This window comes from Egretta garzetta, unplaced genomic scaffold (genome assembly GCF_000687185.1).
Source record: "Egretta garzetta isolate BGI_Z169 unplaced genomic scaffold, ASM68718v1 scaffold323, whole genome shotgun sequence".
In the NCBI taxonomy this organism is placed as follows: domain Eukaryota; kingdom Metazoa; phylum Chordata; class Aves; order Pelecaniformes; family Ardeidae; genus Egretta; species Egretta garzetta.
Genome location: NW_009259435.1, coordinates 26,181 through 42,702, shown reverse-complemented (window position 1 = coordinate 42,702; position 16,522 = coordinate 26,181). Strand labels below are relative to the sequence as shown.

At 38.5% G+C, this 16,522-nt stretch overlaps 1 protein-coding gene across 1 annotated transcript; it reads right to left on the bottom strand.

Annotated features, from left to right (window-relative positions):
• Positions 1-219: 219 nt before the first annotated feature.
• Positions 220-14,620, bottom strand: EED (embryonic ectoderm development; the record flags this gene model as incomplete). The annotated part of the gene is made up of 11 exons (XM_009637123.2): positions 220-447; positions 1,497-1,570; positions 2,007-2,165; positions 2,960-3,065; positions 4,223-4,356; positions 5,296-5,387; positions 6,958-7,039; positions 7,158-7,283; positions 8,034-8,099; positions 9,021-9,113; positions 14,468-14,620. Coding segments are annotated over 11 exons (1,212 nt in total), but the record flags the coding sequence as incomplete, so codon positions are not given.
• Between the last annotated feature and the right edge of the window lie 1,902 nt (positions 14,621-16,522).

Below are 16,522 nucleotides of genomic sequence, written 5' to 3'. Positions count from 1 at the left end.
ACACATACCAAATTTCTAGCAAGTTACCATATATTTACGTGATAGCTGTACACAAAGCAATTTCATAGGCCATAAGTGAAAACTCATCGTGAGAAATAATTAAAATGGACAATTCAGAAAACTTTACAAAAATACTTCTTTTTATTAAAAGCAGCAATTTCAAGCAGAACAATACACAGAATGTAAACATCACTAAGTTCAGCTCCAGCCTGCCGAACCTTTGAGAAAGTCTACACTAAATGCATCTACTGTACTAGCAAGTAACAGACTATATTAAAATTTGAAAATATATTTTCTACTTTGAATTAAGAAAAAGTCACTTATCGTAGTCTGTCCCAGCGCCAGATACTGGCATCATCACACACAGCTATAAGGATACTACTATCCCTGCTAAAACTGGTTTGTCGAATGGCAGCAACACATTTGGGATGAGTAAGAGTCGTACACCTAGAAAGAGAAGAAAATTATTCAGTTGCAACATTAAATCTGAACTTGCTACTACATTACGGAGCACTGTTTCACCAACCTCTTACTTATGTGACCTAGGAGGAACTGAAGGGCAACAGGATTATGCCCTTTGTGGTGTATTTTGTATTCCAAATGTGGGCTTGGGAAAAGCAGTAATTGCCTGTTCACCCACTGCCATTTCTCATCCACCCAATTTTCACTGAAGCACTGACTGAACGCTTATTGAATCACATCATTTAGGACCTCATCATCAACGTTCTTTCCCAGTGGTTAGAAAAAAAAAATTGTCATCAGGTGATTAAAGACTGCAGCATTTTCAGGAACTTCATACGTTTATATATATATATACACACACACATATATACATACACACACACACTTATATAGATTATATTTTATATAAAAAATAGATAAGAATATGTTGTTATATAGTGTAAATACAAATATAATGCATATATTTATATACATAGTGTATATACATTTTATACATACAGTGTATATATTATATTTTTTTATTGATTTTTATATATTTGTATGTTTAAACATATATAAAAGACAAGCTGCAAAATGTCCTGGTCACACAGGTGAGGAACTGGAAAGCCACACTGTTTCCTCCACATTATGCTCAAAGCTAACCTTTATGCTCTCATTACTCCAGTCCTTTCACCTCTTTATCCTTTGTCATATTGCTTCACCCACCTAGCACATCTTCTCTTAATTGCTTTGTAAATTTTCCTCCTAATTAGCTTGTAAGCTTTTTGAGGAACAAATTGTCTTTTCTGTATCTACAGAGGGTGCCCAGCACAATCTGATTGGGGCCTTTTGGCACTAATGTAATATAAATAATAAAGCAGTACAAAGTAATGTATATAAGCCTTCAGGGGCTCAGAATGTTTATTTACCTAGCAGTTCAAATGGAAAGTGACTACTACGGTTAAAGAATTTCTAGAGTTATCAGTAAAGGAAAAAGGAAAGTACCCCAACTCCCTGTCTTAACAAAAATAAAATTAAAAAAATTAAGTACTCACTTGGCTTTATGAGGATCCTCTATTTCTAAATCCCAGACATAAAGTTTGCCAACCTGATTGCCCAGAGCAAGCATCTTTAAAGGAAAGCAGAGAATACAGAAGTTTTAAGGTACTACCTCAAAGAATGGAAGTCAGAATTTTATAAAGGCTCTGTAGCTGATAAATTGTGCATGAATGACTCAATGGAGTTTGTTGGAGGGGCTAGAAATGCTGTAAAATTTGCCTCCGCTCTCCAACTTTATTATCCACCTCTGCAGATGGGGGAGGAAGATATCAGTAAACATATCTTTAGTGGAAAATAAATGCATCTTTGGTGGAACTTCTTCTATCAGGCAGAATCCAGACTGAAAAATCTGGAGCTCCTCCAGTTTCACATAAAGCCCCTTGCATTAACTCATTCTGCTTCTCAAGCACCACGTCACATGAACCAAGACTTCCCATGCCAGTAAATATGGAATCAATGAAAAGCTACGCACCTTCAAATACAGCAAAGTCAAAGCTGACACGTACCTTTTGCCAGAAATCCATTGAAAACCTCATGTACCATATATCACACTGGCTGTAATCAAATCTCCCAAGTATGGTCACATTTGACTCACTGGGCTTGATTTTATCTATATCATCTTCCATTTTGCCAGGCTTCCAGCACACAATGGCATTTTCACAAGACTGGGGGGAAACGGTGAAAAAAAACAATCACCCGTCTTTACAATTTATACTGCACATCCAGCCTAACTATAATTACAACCGAATATTTCATCTCACAGCTTCCCCAACTACATTAAAAATAAATAACCATGAAACTGGAAATCTCACCTCTGTCTTTAGCTCACAGCCACATCAGCAACAACAGGTCACTGCCCATCGCTGGCAGCCTGCTCCCCTCACAGCTTTGCCAGGTAACAGGACTGCCAGGAGCCCTCCCTCACCCACTTCAGAGGAAGTCAACCAGACGTGCTCAAACACACTTTCATGAGCAGTTTAAATGAACCTAGACTTGAGGACTGTTCACCCAACCCCTTCAACCAACAGGACCATGCGTGAAAATTTCTGGCAAAGAGGCAATAAGACCACCTAGTTTAATGTCTGCGAGTAAATGTTACTGGTGGACACAACAAACAAATGAAAATTAGTCCATTATGGAAACCTTTATTTCTCCCTTTAGTGGCAAGACCCCTCATCAGTATCTATATATTCTCCTTCTGCATTCTCTACCAATCTGGTCAGTTGATATCCCTGTGCTTTTAGCAGAAGTACAGCTGTAGTAATATATTTTCTTTTTAAGTACAAGCTGCTTATCCACACAACATGACAGCTGGCAAAATTCACAATACACTGCATAAAATCATTTGACCTAGCATATTAAGTTAAACTAGAACCCAAATTCTAATAAAAGTTTTACTGTTTAAGCTCTTCAAAACAAGCAAATATGTGTCATATAGCTGAAAAAGCTGCCACTTTACCTTGGAAAGAATTAGATCTCCCAACCATCGTACACAGTCAACATAGTTTCTATGTATGTCTCTCGTAGAAAAGTCAGGAAAGTGAATTTTCTGGGAAATAAAAGGCCTATGGGGAAAATTGCCATGTGAGGTTCAGAGAAACACAGAAGCACAAGTCTAATTTTTAATGGCCAGTTTTAAGATATCTCAATGTTAAAAGGACAAGCCTGTAGTCTTTGTTGTTTTAACAGTTTTATTACAAAGTCTATTTTGTATGCTGTTTCGTTGGGTTGTTTGGGTTTGTTTTTTTTTTTTTTAAACAATGGGAACAGTCCCTATTTTCATCCTCATTCCTAATGAAATAACGTTTCCCACTGTACAAGACTGTGCAGAGACAGCGCTAAACAAAACCGCTTCTTTAGGTGCTGAATACAGCTTCCATTGCTAAATACTTCAACAACTAATTAAAGCTCAGTTTTCCCAATGCTGCTTCTGCAACATTTAAATTGTTAAACAGAAAAGCACACTAGGAAAAAAACCCGTAATTTTAAAAAAAAAACACGCTAAAAAAGCATCATTTAATATTTGGTAACATTACCAAAAAAAGCGAGAGTATTTTCACAGTTAGTCTCATTGCTGAACATGTTCAGTGTGTTTTAGACTCTTCAATTCTCTCAATGGTTTAACTGGAAGTTAAGATTAAAAAGTTGGTGAACTTCATAAAGGAGGATTTATCTATTATGTATCTAATTGCTATGTTTACTTGACAATTTACTCATATCTGAGGTCAGATCACAGAATGGTGAAAATTCAGGTTATTACTACAGAAACAGTTTTGTCCCCACCCCAAAGTCAGATAACAGATACAATAATTAGTAATAACTACCCAATATAAAAATATTTGCTATATTTAATTACATGAATTTGATTCCTTCCTAGAAATTTTGAGGTGAAAGAAAAGCCACCGACATCTTGAAACACAGTGAAATACGAGCTTTAAGAATGATAAAAAGATAAAAATTCTAAACGTTTTCTAGTCAAGCAGATAAGAAGTAACTGAGATATTTAAAAATAGAAGTGTCAGGACTTTAAATCTGAATTCAGTAAAGTTCTGATGAAGCAAACATCAGTAAGACGCATCTTCTCCAGAGATTCAGTATCCAGCACCAACCCCAGATCACTCATTATCCCCAAGAACTCCCAGTTCGGACAGGAATTAACCTGGGCCATTGATGAGAACATTCATGTTTCGCAAAGACAGCCAAGAAGATGAAGACTACGTACCTGTTGGTTTTATTTGGGTTGTACTCATAAGACTCTTTGATGGCATTTATCATTCTCTTGGAATTAATTCTCCAGAGTTTTAGAGAGTGATCCATCCCACAGGACATGATTTTTTCACCAAGAAGATCATAATCCTATGTATATGAAATAATTTTGACGACCACCAGCCTTAAGCTGCATTGTATCAACTCAGATTTTATTCCAGCATTTCCATCAAAACAGCATTTTTGGCTTAGAGAATGCAATAAAAAACTGTATATTTCAAATAGAAAAATACTAATAACTTAATCCTGCTCACTGCAAAGCAGCACAGTATCTTAATAATTATATTTACTCTCTCTCAAGGAAGAGAGGCATATTCAACAGCACTGACAGACAATGAATCTACTGCTAGTGCTCTCCCCTCAGTCAATTCTGTAGGTTTCATTTTACGGAGCAGTTTTTGGCAGAATTCCAGGGCTACCACATGGGTGATGACTATTTAGAAGCACAAGAGAGTAACAGAGCGCCAGGTTTCACATAGATGCACCCCTCACCTTTCAGGTCACACAACAGGAATGGGAACAGTTCTTAAGAGCAGCGTATTAAGAGTCAACTACTCTAGCTGATTTTTGCCGGGTACCAGTGTCTGTTCACAGCCACTGAAAAGCAGCATAACTCACCTGAAGTAACTTCTTTCCTTCACTACCATGTCTCTCAAGGCTTATTTGTTCTTGCTGCTTCGGCTTGATAAGACCTCAAGAACTTCAAAAGTGGGACCATCATGAAAACTTTTTACTCTTTCCAGCCCCACTGAGCTCTATTTTGTTTACTTCTAGGCTGCACTGTGAGAAAACTAGCTACTGATCGACACAGAAATTGAACACCTGCCCTGCCTGTTGAGAGGTGGCCAGATCAAATCAAACCACCTTAGATTTAAACTCATTTATCCCCTTAAAACAGTATTTATGCACTTCAGGGTCTTTTTAAGTAGGTATAATATCAAAACAGTGCACAAGAGGATAAGAAGTTGCATATTGTAGGCTTACTACCCTTTGTAAATCTAAATCACTGCCCCACAGTCTTCCACTTACTGCACTTAACACCTCATCCCTGTGCCCTTCTACTCCTCCAAATATTGCAACCAGCGTGTCTGTCTGGATGTTCCACAGTCTCAATGCATGATCTATAAAGAACAAATAAAATTACATGCTGCTTTTTATATGTACATATGAATAATATATTTCAGCTTAACTACTTTCAATAACAGGTGTTCATGTAAACATCGAAAAGGCACTTAATTCTTCTTCACTTGTAAGAAACGGAACTGCATTAGCTAAAATTGCCATTACAACTGAACTATTGTTAGAGTAATTCTGTAATTGATAAAGTGTGCCCACCTCCCTCCCCTAGGGACAGCTTGGAACAAAAATACACTTGGATCTTTAGACCATCCAAAAAGCAAAGAAGAGTCTGATCCTGGACAAATAGGCTTTTATTCAGTCTTACCTCAAAAAAATTGTATATATCAAAAAAAGGCTAGAATTCCTTTCAGCCATTCTTACATCAGCATTCAGAGAAGTTTTGATTTTCCATTTTTCTAATCTTTAAAATATTATTCTTTACGAACCACAGATTGTAGTGATGGGAGAAACTGTTTCTATAAACAATGTGCACTCCAAAGTCAATCAGACTAATCCACTTGTTTAAAGGCAGTTGTAACAATTTCAAATGAAGAACCTCTACTGCATTTCCCATTTGGAAACGGGAACCTCTACTATATTTCCCTTTGGGATTCCACAAGTACACTGCACTGAATTACAGCACCATCGACTGGAAGGCCACACAGTCCCAAGTATTTTCCCCTTTTTCTACTCATCTCTCAGCCAAGCAGTTCTGAGACTCCAATATTCTCCTGCCTCATGCCCTCTCGAAGATAGCACCTGGTCCAGAGATTGCACATTAAAACTTTCAGTACTATGGCTGATGTCAAAATGTTATTAAAAAGAGAACCTAAAAAATATACGGAACTCAAGAAATTTAACATTACAGACCCACAGCACAAATTAGACAGTTGCAAGAATTGGAGAGGTTCCCAGCTCCTATTCTTGTGTAGCTTCATCAGTAATACCAAATGCACTAAAGTCAGAAGTCCCCTTATGTGAATGTTTCTCGCGTTCTTGAAGGCTTGCTCTTGCAGCAGATCAAGTACTCCCTTACTTAACAAAACAGTCAAGATTAGGAAGTTGTGACTGTTAAGACATCCTGGACAAGCCCATAAGACATCATACCAAAAACTCGCTTCTCCCTTCACCAATATGCTTTTCACACAAGTCCAATTAAAGTCAGAGCTGCTCCTGAGCAACTGAGAATCTAAGTTTTCCCCATGACCACGGTGGTGAATGCTGTCTGCGACTAAGACATCACCACTAGATGGCAACATGATTCAACATCTGAAAAATTGTAACTCTACTGTTAGAAAGAACAACCCCAACACTCATCTTTCTTCTTTCCTAAAGGCAGGACTGTTCACAATCCCTTTGCACCACAGGTGGAGTTATGTTTATTGTAGGCCATGGATTTAATATGTACAAGATATATAGCCATAAAAGAGCGAGATGTGCTCTCAACTTTAAAGGTAAACTTGTTCAGTGCCATTCAAAAAAAGATCAGGGAGGTTTTGGCCATTTTCAAGATCAAAATCCAATCCAAAGTATCCTGATTTATACAAAAACAAAAGAGGTTTTTTTCCTCACCTTTGCTTACAGATAAAAGGAGATTTGGATCTCTTGGATGGAATTTCAGTTCATTGATTGCATTTCCATGGCCCACGTAGTGCTGGGATAGAATTCAGAGACCAAGTTATCATTTCCCCTCATGTTTACATGTATCTAGAAGACATAATTTTCATGCCTTACTGAAATGCAAGCTGTACCTCAAAGTTCTGATCACTCACCTTTATGCACTGCATTGTAATAGGATTAATTATCCTAATAATACCCCTGGACCCTGCCACAGCCAGAAGAGGATGGCTTGTATTGCTATCGTATGTCCATGCACAGGTATAAAAATTTTCATCTGCCTACAACATTTTACGTTAAGGAACACAGAAGAAACAGGAGATTTCTTTTTTTTTTTTTTGAAAAACAACATGATTTTTTTAAGTCAGCTTGTTGCTATTTTATGCAGGTGCCCAAGAGTCTCTGCTGGACCCAATAAGAAAAAAGATACATATTTGATTACACATCTGCAAATACAAGCAACATCACCTTTTCTATAGATGCTGGTTTCCTCACTTCTGTTCCATAACATATAAGGAACACCTTCTCTCTCAGCATCACTTTTCAACATCTTTCTCCAAAACATCCAAAGACTGGGAATAAAATGAGGATGATCAGTGACTCAGCTGAGTTCACAAGTTATTGACTTGTGTACCACAAACGATCAACACAAGTTATCCCCACTTCAGAGCATGAAACTTAATTCCTAGGCTTTAAACCCAGTTCCAATTCACAGGGAAGTGAGACCGCTGTAAAGCAGCAAATGTGAAACATTACCCAAATATTAGTGTTGGGAAGATTAAACTGATGGGGAATCCGTTTTCAAATATTTTTACACAGAATGTTCCATGAGTCTGCTTTTTTAGTATTTTTTCAATAGGAGGGATTCTAGGATGTGGAAAAGAGGCAAGACTTGGACTTAACATAAGGAATGTGCCACATTAGCAAAGTATTAAATCACAGACAAAACCTTCATATGCTTTTTCCTACAAAACCTCTTTGTTTTTGATAAAGAGGAAGCAAACAAGTGACTTTTTAACTTAAAAGGATACATCAGCATCCACATACGACTGCAACAGACGAATTTCTCCTTGGGAATGACATTCATATAAAGTAACCTGGAGAAAGAAAAAAAAAAAAAAAAAAAGAAGTGGGAGAGATTGCTGCTTACTTGTGATATTTCAAAAGGAAATCACATGCACCTGTGTACTGACTTCATGATGGGCAGAGGTAGTGTGCCTTTATGGTTTAGATCTCATCCACCATCTGTTGGTTTCCAACAGGTGGAAATGGTTTGATAAAAGAATGCTCACAGCAATCTCAGTAAATCAGCACTCCAGGACTTGTCAGCAGTCCTTCCCAGATATTAAAACCTATTATTTGAATTGTCTTAGTAAGATTAAGCTCTATTTGGAATTAGTTACTGCAGCCATCTCTAACATGAGTTGGTCTTTTAATGAGCCACTGATAACTTGTTTAATCTTACTTCAGCACTTTTGGTAACTGCCAGGTGGAATAAACCTGGAAATGAAAGGCTTCTTGTTTATTCACAAGACTTGCATAAAATGCACTTCGGGAGTTATTTTCAAGACTGAAATGACGTAGATCCTTGTTCAGAAGAAGCCTATAAATTCACTCCACACAGGCCATTAATTTAGCTACTGAGCTGCCTGGCATCACTGCAGACACTTCTCATCCCATTTTAGAGCATACGACCTTTCAGAAACAATAACATCTATGAAGAGTAATTTTAGTGCGAAGATACATTTATGCACCTCTCTTCCTCGTTCCACATTTGTATTACTGAAGGATTTTTTCTTTTCTACATAGGCTAATTCCCAAATAGCTAACACATGACTTCATAAAACAATCCAGAGGTTGCAACTCTCCCAGATAACAGATGCTACATGCCCCAGAAATAAAGCTTTGTGTATGAAGTATCCTGTGTCTGTATTAAACACAGGTAAAGGGATGGATTGCAAAAAAGAATACAAGCAGAACCACACAGAAGGGCTTATGGTTGAAAACAGATTACTCACTCTGTTGCTGCCTACGGTGGCAAAAACAAGAGGATCACCTTCTTTACTGTGCCAGTTAAACTGGACTCCAAACAAAGGCTGACCATGGTCCTCCTGTAGATGTAAAGTAAGATTAGAGACCAAAAAAAATAAAACCCACAGGCATATTATTTCTGTGAAATTCAGCTGTGGTGGTAAACAGTTTAATTGATATGTTTTCCTCCTCAAACTACTGGGTTCACATCCAGTATAATTTCAGATAGTGAACAGTTAAAAAGAACAGTTTTGTAACATCACATTTTAACTTGGCTGTCTTAAGGAAGGTTAAAGGAGTATTTCCCTCCTGCTTCTTCCCTCCCCTCCAAGCTTTTAAAAAGTAAAGGGGAAGAAATGTTGTCTCATGATTGTGGCCAGAAGCTGGCAGAACTCCTGTGTTATATTTGTGGCTCTTCTACTTTGTTTTGCAATTTTCAACAAGGCAACCTCTGCATCTAAGGCCACATCTATATGCATTTTATACTGTTATAATTGCTTCCATGCAAGGATTTACAACTTCACAGAGAAGAATCGCTGGGGCAGAGAAGAATTATACTGGTATACGGGTGGAGAAGGGCCACGTTTAACTATTATAGCATAGTTAGGTCTTGCAACTCTATCACAGGCACCACAAACACACTCCAGCATGTCACAGCGCTGCTGCAAAGTTCATGTCTACAAAGCGTTTTCGGATCGACTTCACAGACTGTTACCAGAGAAATGCCAAGTATTATTTTTATACAGCTTGCATCAGTTTAATAGAGAAAAAAAAAAAAAGCAGATATGTTTATGAATCGTGATTAATATGGTGGTCCTTGTTAATAATTGATAACAGTATTTTGGCCTGTCCTGACAGGATGTTTTCAGTAAGAATAATGTTCATTAAAGTGCCTCCCCACAGGGGACTGTCTGGGACATTGCAGGCAGGAAGGAAGTGTCTCATGACGGCTGTTAAGCAGCCTTCAAATGGCAGTGCTTCAGAGACAACACGAGAAGTATCAGCCCTGGCAGCTCTGGCCTATCCAAGAACCAAAGAACAAATCTGAGGAGGGGGTGTGGATGGGGAGTCCAACACTACTCAGAAAAAGAACAGTAAAGAAGTCTGGAAGAATTTAAAACAGCATTATTTACTGAGAAAGGCAGTATCTATTAACAGACACAGAAGGGAGAAAATCTTTCAGAGATGACGGTCCTCCTGCAATTCATAGAGAGGTAACAACTTTCAAAGCCAAATACAGATTAAAAAGAATTGTTCAAAGTTTAACTTGAAGTATTACTCACCGTAACATGAAAAAACAGACTAGTGACTTTATGTGATGAGGGATACGGGATTTTAGCAAAGGGAAAAGTAGCAAGGTCATTAGTGACCCCACAACAGAAGGAAAAAGCAAGTATTCAGCATCTGTACAGCATTATAGTTTAATTAGAGATGAAGAATGAGGAAAACTACATGCCATAAACTGCATACACAAGGCCAAGATTTTTAGCATCCAATAAAGTTATGAATTTCACTTCCTAGGCTTATTTTTTGAGTGTATTTAAGTCTTCCTTGAAGAGAATGGCTGAAGAGTCAAATACAAAATACTTAAAAATTTTTTTCCACTAATAATTGGTTAGTTTTGAATTTGTGTGCAGAAGAGTTCATGCTGGTGAATACTGAGGGCTTTTGACATACTGGATGAAGATAATAGAGGTAATAGGCATGGGTTCTTACTGCTTAATTACAGAGATATATTAGCAGGTTTTGTGCTTGTTTTTCTGGAATAACCTTGTACTCTGTCACATGAAATGTTTCTGATAAATCTAGTGAAATAGGAAAAGTGAAGCGGAAGATTTTTTTTTTCCCCTTCAAGATAGGATATTTTTCCAGCATAAGTTGTGGTAAGTTTGTGATTTTCTAGGTAGAACCCAGACTAGGGCGATACCGTAATAAAGCAGAGAGATGCAACAGAGGGCTATACTGTTTCTTTATTTCTATATTTGAGTACATACCTAAAGTATTTAGTAAGCTTTTTCAAAGACAACCTATTTCCCTGGAAAAATTACTCTGTGAGATAAACATCTTCAGACTGTTTACATCATCCGCACTGCATTCCTCGCATCAAGTGCTACAACCTCCAAAAGCCTGACCATACATATCACAGTTTTTCTGGTGTTTAATGGATGAAGGAGTCAGGCAGAGGCTCTTGCAGAAGTCACTAGGGTATCTGAAGATGTTACTCTGACCTCATTTAAACTACCATCATCCTCACTGGTCAGAGACAGCACATAGCTATTTTGATAATACCTGGTCGATCTAATTTTTGTCCCAAGTGCCAAACAATGAAGCAAGTTTTTAAAAACATTACACTTCTGGGTGCTGCACATTATGGTTATCCTGAGATGCCAAGTATGTTACGCAAATCTGACCACTGGTTTGTACAGAAGAGTGACCCAGATGCTGGTCCAAAAGTAGAATTGTGAAACGCCATCTTGACCCTGGCATGAATAATGGGCACCAGACCCAAACCACTCAGGTTCTTCATGCACCACTGAATCAAGGCAGAGGAGAAAATAGACCTACAGTTGTTACAAAAGCAAATAAACAAATCATCCATGTTTAGTTCTGCCCTTACTCATGCAACGCCAACTCAGGTTCCGTCAGACAATAAGACTAGACCCATTTTTAGACTGAAGACACCGAAGTAAATACTACGCCAACGCAAAAAATAATCACCTGCAACTACACAAACCCATTTTAAGACGCTGTCACCCACACTGCCAGTGAGGAACCAACTGAGCACACATGCATTTCCAGCTCCCTCAAGCGGAAGCAAGCCAATGCTGTCAGTGGTTTTAGTTACCTCTCCTGTACACATCCACAAGCTAGAATCCTGCATCTGTCTGGTTACTGATTCCCAGCACAGGGGACAGTGAGTAGAAGCTGAGAGACAACATTGGACTGCGAACAACCCCTGAGCCGCACCCTAAGCAAGAGCAAAGGGTAGGGCAAATAACAGCATTGGTTTAAAGGGAGCACATCAAAGCAGAATAGACACAGTTCTTTGCTGGAAGATCTATAAGCAAAATATATATGGATGTATGTGAGGATGTGCATCTGTTAGCTGTATACACTCCTTTATAAACTACATTTCCATTCAGCCCACAGAGAGCACAGATTTTTCAGTGCACCTTCCAGTAACTTAGTACTACAAAAAGGAAAAAAAAAAAAAAAAAAAAAGGCACTTTATTTCCTGTCATTTTCCAAGTCATATTCTTGTTTTCCTGATGCTTAAATTTCACCCAAAATAACTTCCACGGTAGTGTTTAAAAAGCGTATTTAACAAGCACTGAGTTTTTCAGGCTGAATCATAACCATTTACCATTCGAAGCAGACGGTAATGGCCATATTTCTTTGTTTTCCCAAGGCAAAAAGTAAAAAGCAAAGTAAGAGGGAAAAACAAGAGTAGGAAATTGGAAAACCACATAATTTATACATCCTTAAATAATATTAATTCCCTTGTCTTTAAATCGTCTTGACTCTTCATTAATTTCAGTACATGCACCTTACAGCATAGTTCAAAGACATATGAACTATGGGATATATTATATGATATCCAAAGAGTCACAAGTGTCTTTCTGAACCCATATACAATATTCAATCGTTATAGTATATCTCCACAGTATCCGCAAAATTAGTACAGAAGAACAGGAAAAAGAAGAGAGGCTTCCTCAAACACGGAGTAAAAAGGAGTTACCAAACTGGACGGCTGCCTACTCTTTGTATTAACACGCATGTTTATTATTATTAGCATTAATTTCAGTTCAAAGAGAAATCAGGGGGGAAAAAAAGGTAGTAAAAATACCCCACTTAGCTGAAATGCTACCTTTACTCCCTCACAGCTTGATTCCACTTGCACAGGAATCTGTTCCCAGGCCCTGCTCCAAATCCACAGATGTCAGGGACTGCTTAACTTCATAGGGTCACCCTATAGTGGGGCCTGGGTGAGGGATTGTTCTGTTTTCCCAGAAGACACTTGAAAAGTACTACCTACTTTGGAATATTTGGTCTGCAGATAGGAAACAAATACGCTTAGCAAAACTCAGAGCTTATTAAACGTTTAGGTGCCGAAAGGCCTCCGCCTGTGTTTGAAGCACGACTTGAAGCCACAAAAAGCCCTACCTGCGGGGGCGATTCACGCGAATCACAGGAACAGCTGCCTACCCAGGTGAAAATGAAAGAGCTTCCCTTCCTCCTACACCCTGAAAGGACTGGAGATAGTTTTTATACTTCAAAAAAAACCACATTAAGATCAACTTATTTCCCAGATACTTTTGTCAGTACAACCTCGTATCACAGCTTCTCCAGTGGCAAAGCTCCTTTACGAGGTTCCCATGCTCCAAACCTCTTTTTCCCTCCGTTTCACTGAGGCAGTCTGAAGCCAAAGTTCAGAAACAGCTACATCAGCACAGCTCAACAGTTCAGCGTGAGGGAATGCCAAAAACCTCTTTAAGCAATTCTGCACAGAACATCCACTATGAAGCTGCACACGTCCTCCTGTTAGCTAAATATAAAGTTTAACAGAACTCCCATCTTGTTCCAGATGCAATCTTTCCTTTATTTAGAAATCCTATAAAAATTGAATCAGATGGCTTATTTACAGCTTTTGCCACATAAATATCCGACACAAGGCTGGGGAATGAATGAACAACGTCCCAACAGTGTAAAAGAATCAAAGAGAAAATTCATTCAGTTCACCATAGTCTGTCACAAGTACAGAAGAAAACAATACCCTAAAACATAAGAACACAGAGTAAGACCATGAATCCACATCCATTAAAACCATCAGGTATTACGTGGGAAGATAAATATGACCTAGATCAGGTGTGAACACATAATCACAACATTCACAATAAATTAACAAAATTGCACTACGTAGCATTTATGACAATTGCCAGAGGACAGAAAATATCTGATCTGGTAAGTGTGAGGAAAAAGCTATTTCAAGATTGTTGGGTTGGGTTTTGGTGTGGTTTTGGGGGGTTTTTTTAAACACATTTCAACAGGTAAAAAAAAAAAAAATCTGCATAGGTTCTGTGCTTTGCATCAAGTTGTCACAGGTTTTATCTGAGTTTGTTTATCCAGTTTCTTTATCTCAAGCAACTACAGCTTCGATGATATTCAGAATTGTAACATATCACACATAACGTCGCAAAACTGTAGAAAAAATTGGGTTAATCGCAGCACTACCTACTGTTTCCTACTTTTCAGTATCCTTTTCCTTCAAAACTTCAGCTATTCCAAATACAGTACTTCCTTCAAATGAGCACAGAACATAATTGTATACAGGTATTTAAAAACATCTATCTTGACACTGTCTCACAGTCAAAAATAACATTACTGACAACAAGCAGTACCCAGCATACCCATGTTGACACTTACACACACCTACCTTTAGGCTATTTACACATTTGAAGGAATATTTGCACTTCTTTGACTTCCATTTTCCTTTCCCCCAGCTTTTTCTTCCGGGCGCATTAGGAGTGTTTGTTGGTGTATCAGGGCGTTCGGTGTTAGTACCGCTTTCAATACTAACAGCATCATCCTGAAAACATTCAAAATTATATAGAATGTAATAAAGATATCGTTAACCACTGCATAAATTCAACTAATTTTGCAGCACTTGGCCTTTTTGCTCTTTCTTCTCCTTCATGAGAACAGAAGATCTCCTAGGACTTGGTGTTATTTAGATTCATGTATTTAAATCTATTACTAACATAATAGCATTCCTCCCTAGAAACAGAAGATGAATCACATGAGGACTAATCCAAGAGGGAGAGACGTGAACTGTGATCCAGTGAAGTTTCTCCAGAATACTGGTAGCTGTTCTTAAGAAAATGTCTAAAGATAAAGTGGTTCCTTTCCCTAGAAAATGTCTTTGACGTAGATGAAATGAGTACTTCTGGAGTACTGAAGGAAGAGGTTGTTTGTGTAAAAACATTATGCTTCACCACACCAAGAATCTAACCACTCAGCAAGACTTCTGTACGCCCTCAGCAGCATCAGGCACAGCACAGTTCTGCAATAAGTCAGCACTGCCACTAGAAGAGGAAGTCCCACCTCTCCCTCCTGCTCTTTCCTACAGATACTTGCTTCAACTAAGTTATAAAAAACAAAACCAAAAATAAAATCAGCTTGCTAATCCAACTGGCCCTCCAACCATCAGCAGCCAGAGTTAATTTAAGGACAGGGAGAACTGAAAAAAAAGGGGTGCGCAAAACAACCCACCCAGTCACTGAGCAGTTTTAGATCAGCTTTGGACAATTAACAGAAACCACAATTTCATATGCAGTTGGACTGCAGGAGACTACTCAAAAGGACATTTCTATTCTCTGCACCACCCATCACAGCGCACTTCAACTTCACCTGCATCATAATTGGCAACCCTGTGCTTCTACATGAATAAGTTCAGCTTGTTAAAAAACATTTTTTTTTTTTTTTTTTTCTGGCAAGGTCTGTTCACTTGCCATCAGAGTAGTGGGGGAAAACAACTCATCTCAAGGCCATGTGATTTCTAGATCTGAACTAAGGGAGACAGAGGCAGACAACAGCCTGTCACTGGAAGGGATTAAAAGTGTAACATGAAGCTGCATCAGGAACTCCACTAGGAATACAGAATAAGGTCAACTATAAACATTAATACACCAATTCCCAGCAAACATTTATTCGTTGTCCCAGTTTCATATCTGTATCTTCAGAAGCTGGTAGAGGTGTACCGGTCTTTGGTTGCCCAACAGCTCTAAAAATCAGGACATCAAGAAGAGGAAAAGGAGGAAAGGACATACAAGCCTGTAAGTGAATTGCCCAAACCTGGAGTCATTCCCTTTGCGCTGCACCCCTAAAAGAGCCAACCCTCCCCAAGTAAGTATAAGCAAGTTTAGCAATTTTTATGTTTTCCTGTCTCTTCTTTACCATAAAAAATATCAGAGCTTGCCAAATTCTCATCTCCCAAGCGCACTTGTTAGCCAGAGTCTTAATACTTCACAAGACTTCAGTTTTTTCTGGATGAGTCAGATATTGTCAAGAGCACCAGGTACCTTATATGATGCAACTACCCTGAGTACTTGCAGCTACAATATAACCAACAAACTTGCACCTGGGACACCTGTGGAACAATATACACCCTTTCTCCAAATCAACACTATTATACCAACTTCTAAACAGAATCCCCGTCTCTCAGGGGTCGTGCAGTCCAGTAACAAAATCTTGAAAAGGGAGTCTTTTCACCATTGAGACAGGTCACATCTTCAATAACCAGACAGCCCACATCCATGGTCACCAACAGCCTACAGTGGCCAAAGCAAACCTGAATGCCTTTGTTACCAAATTACATTTGGATTCACAAATGCTGCCGAGAAGTAAAAAAAAAAAAAAATCAGCAGCAGTGGTGCAAACTGCCTGCCGCCTCACAAGCAGCACTTCCACAGGTTGTGGGGGATGTGGTCCG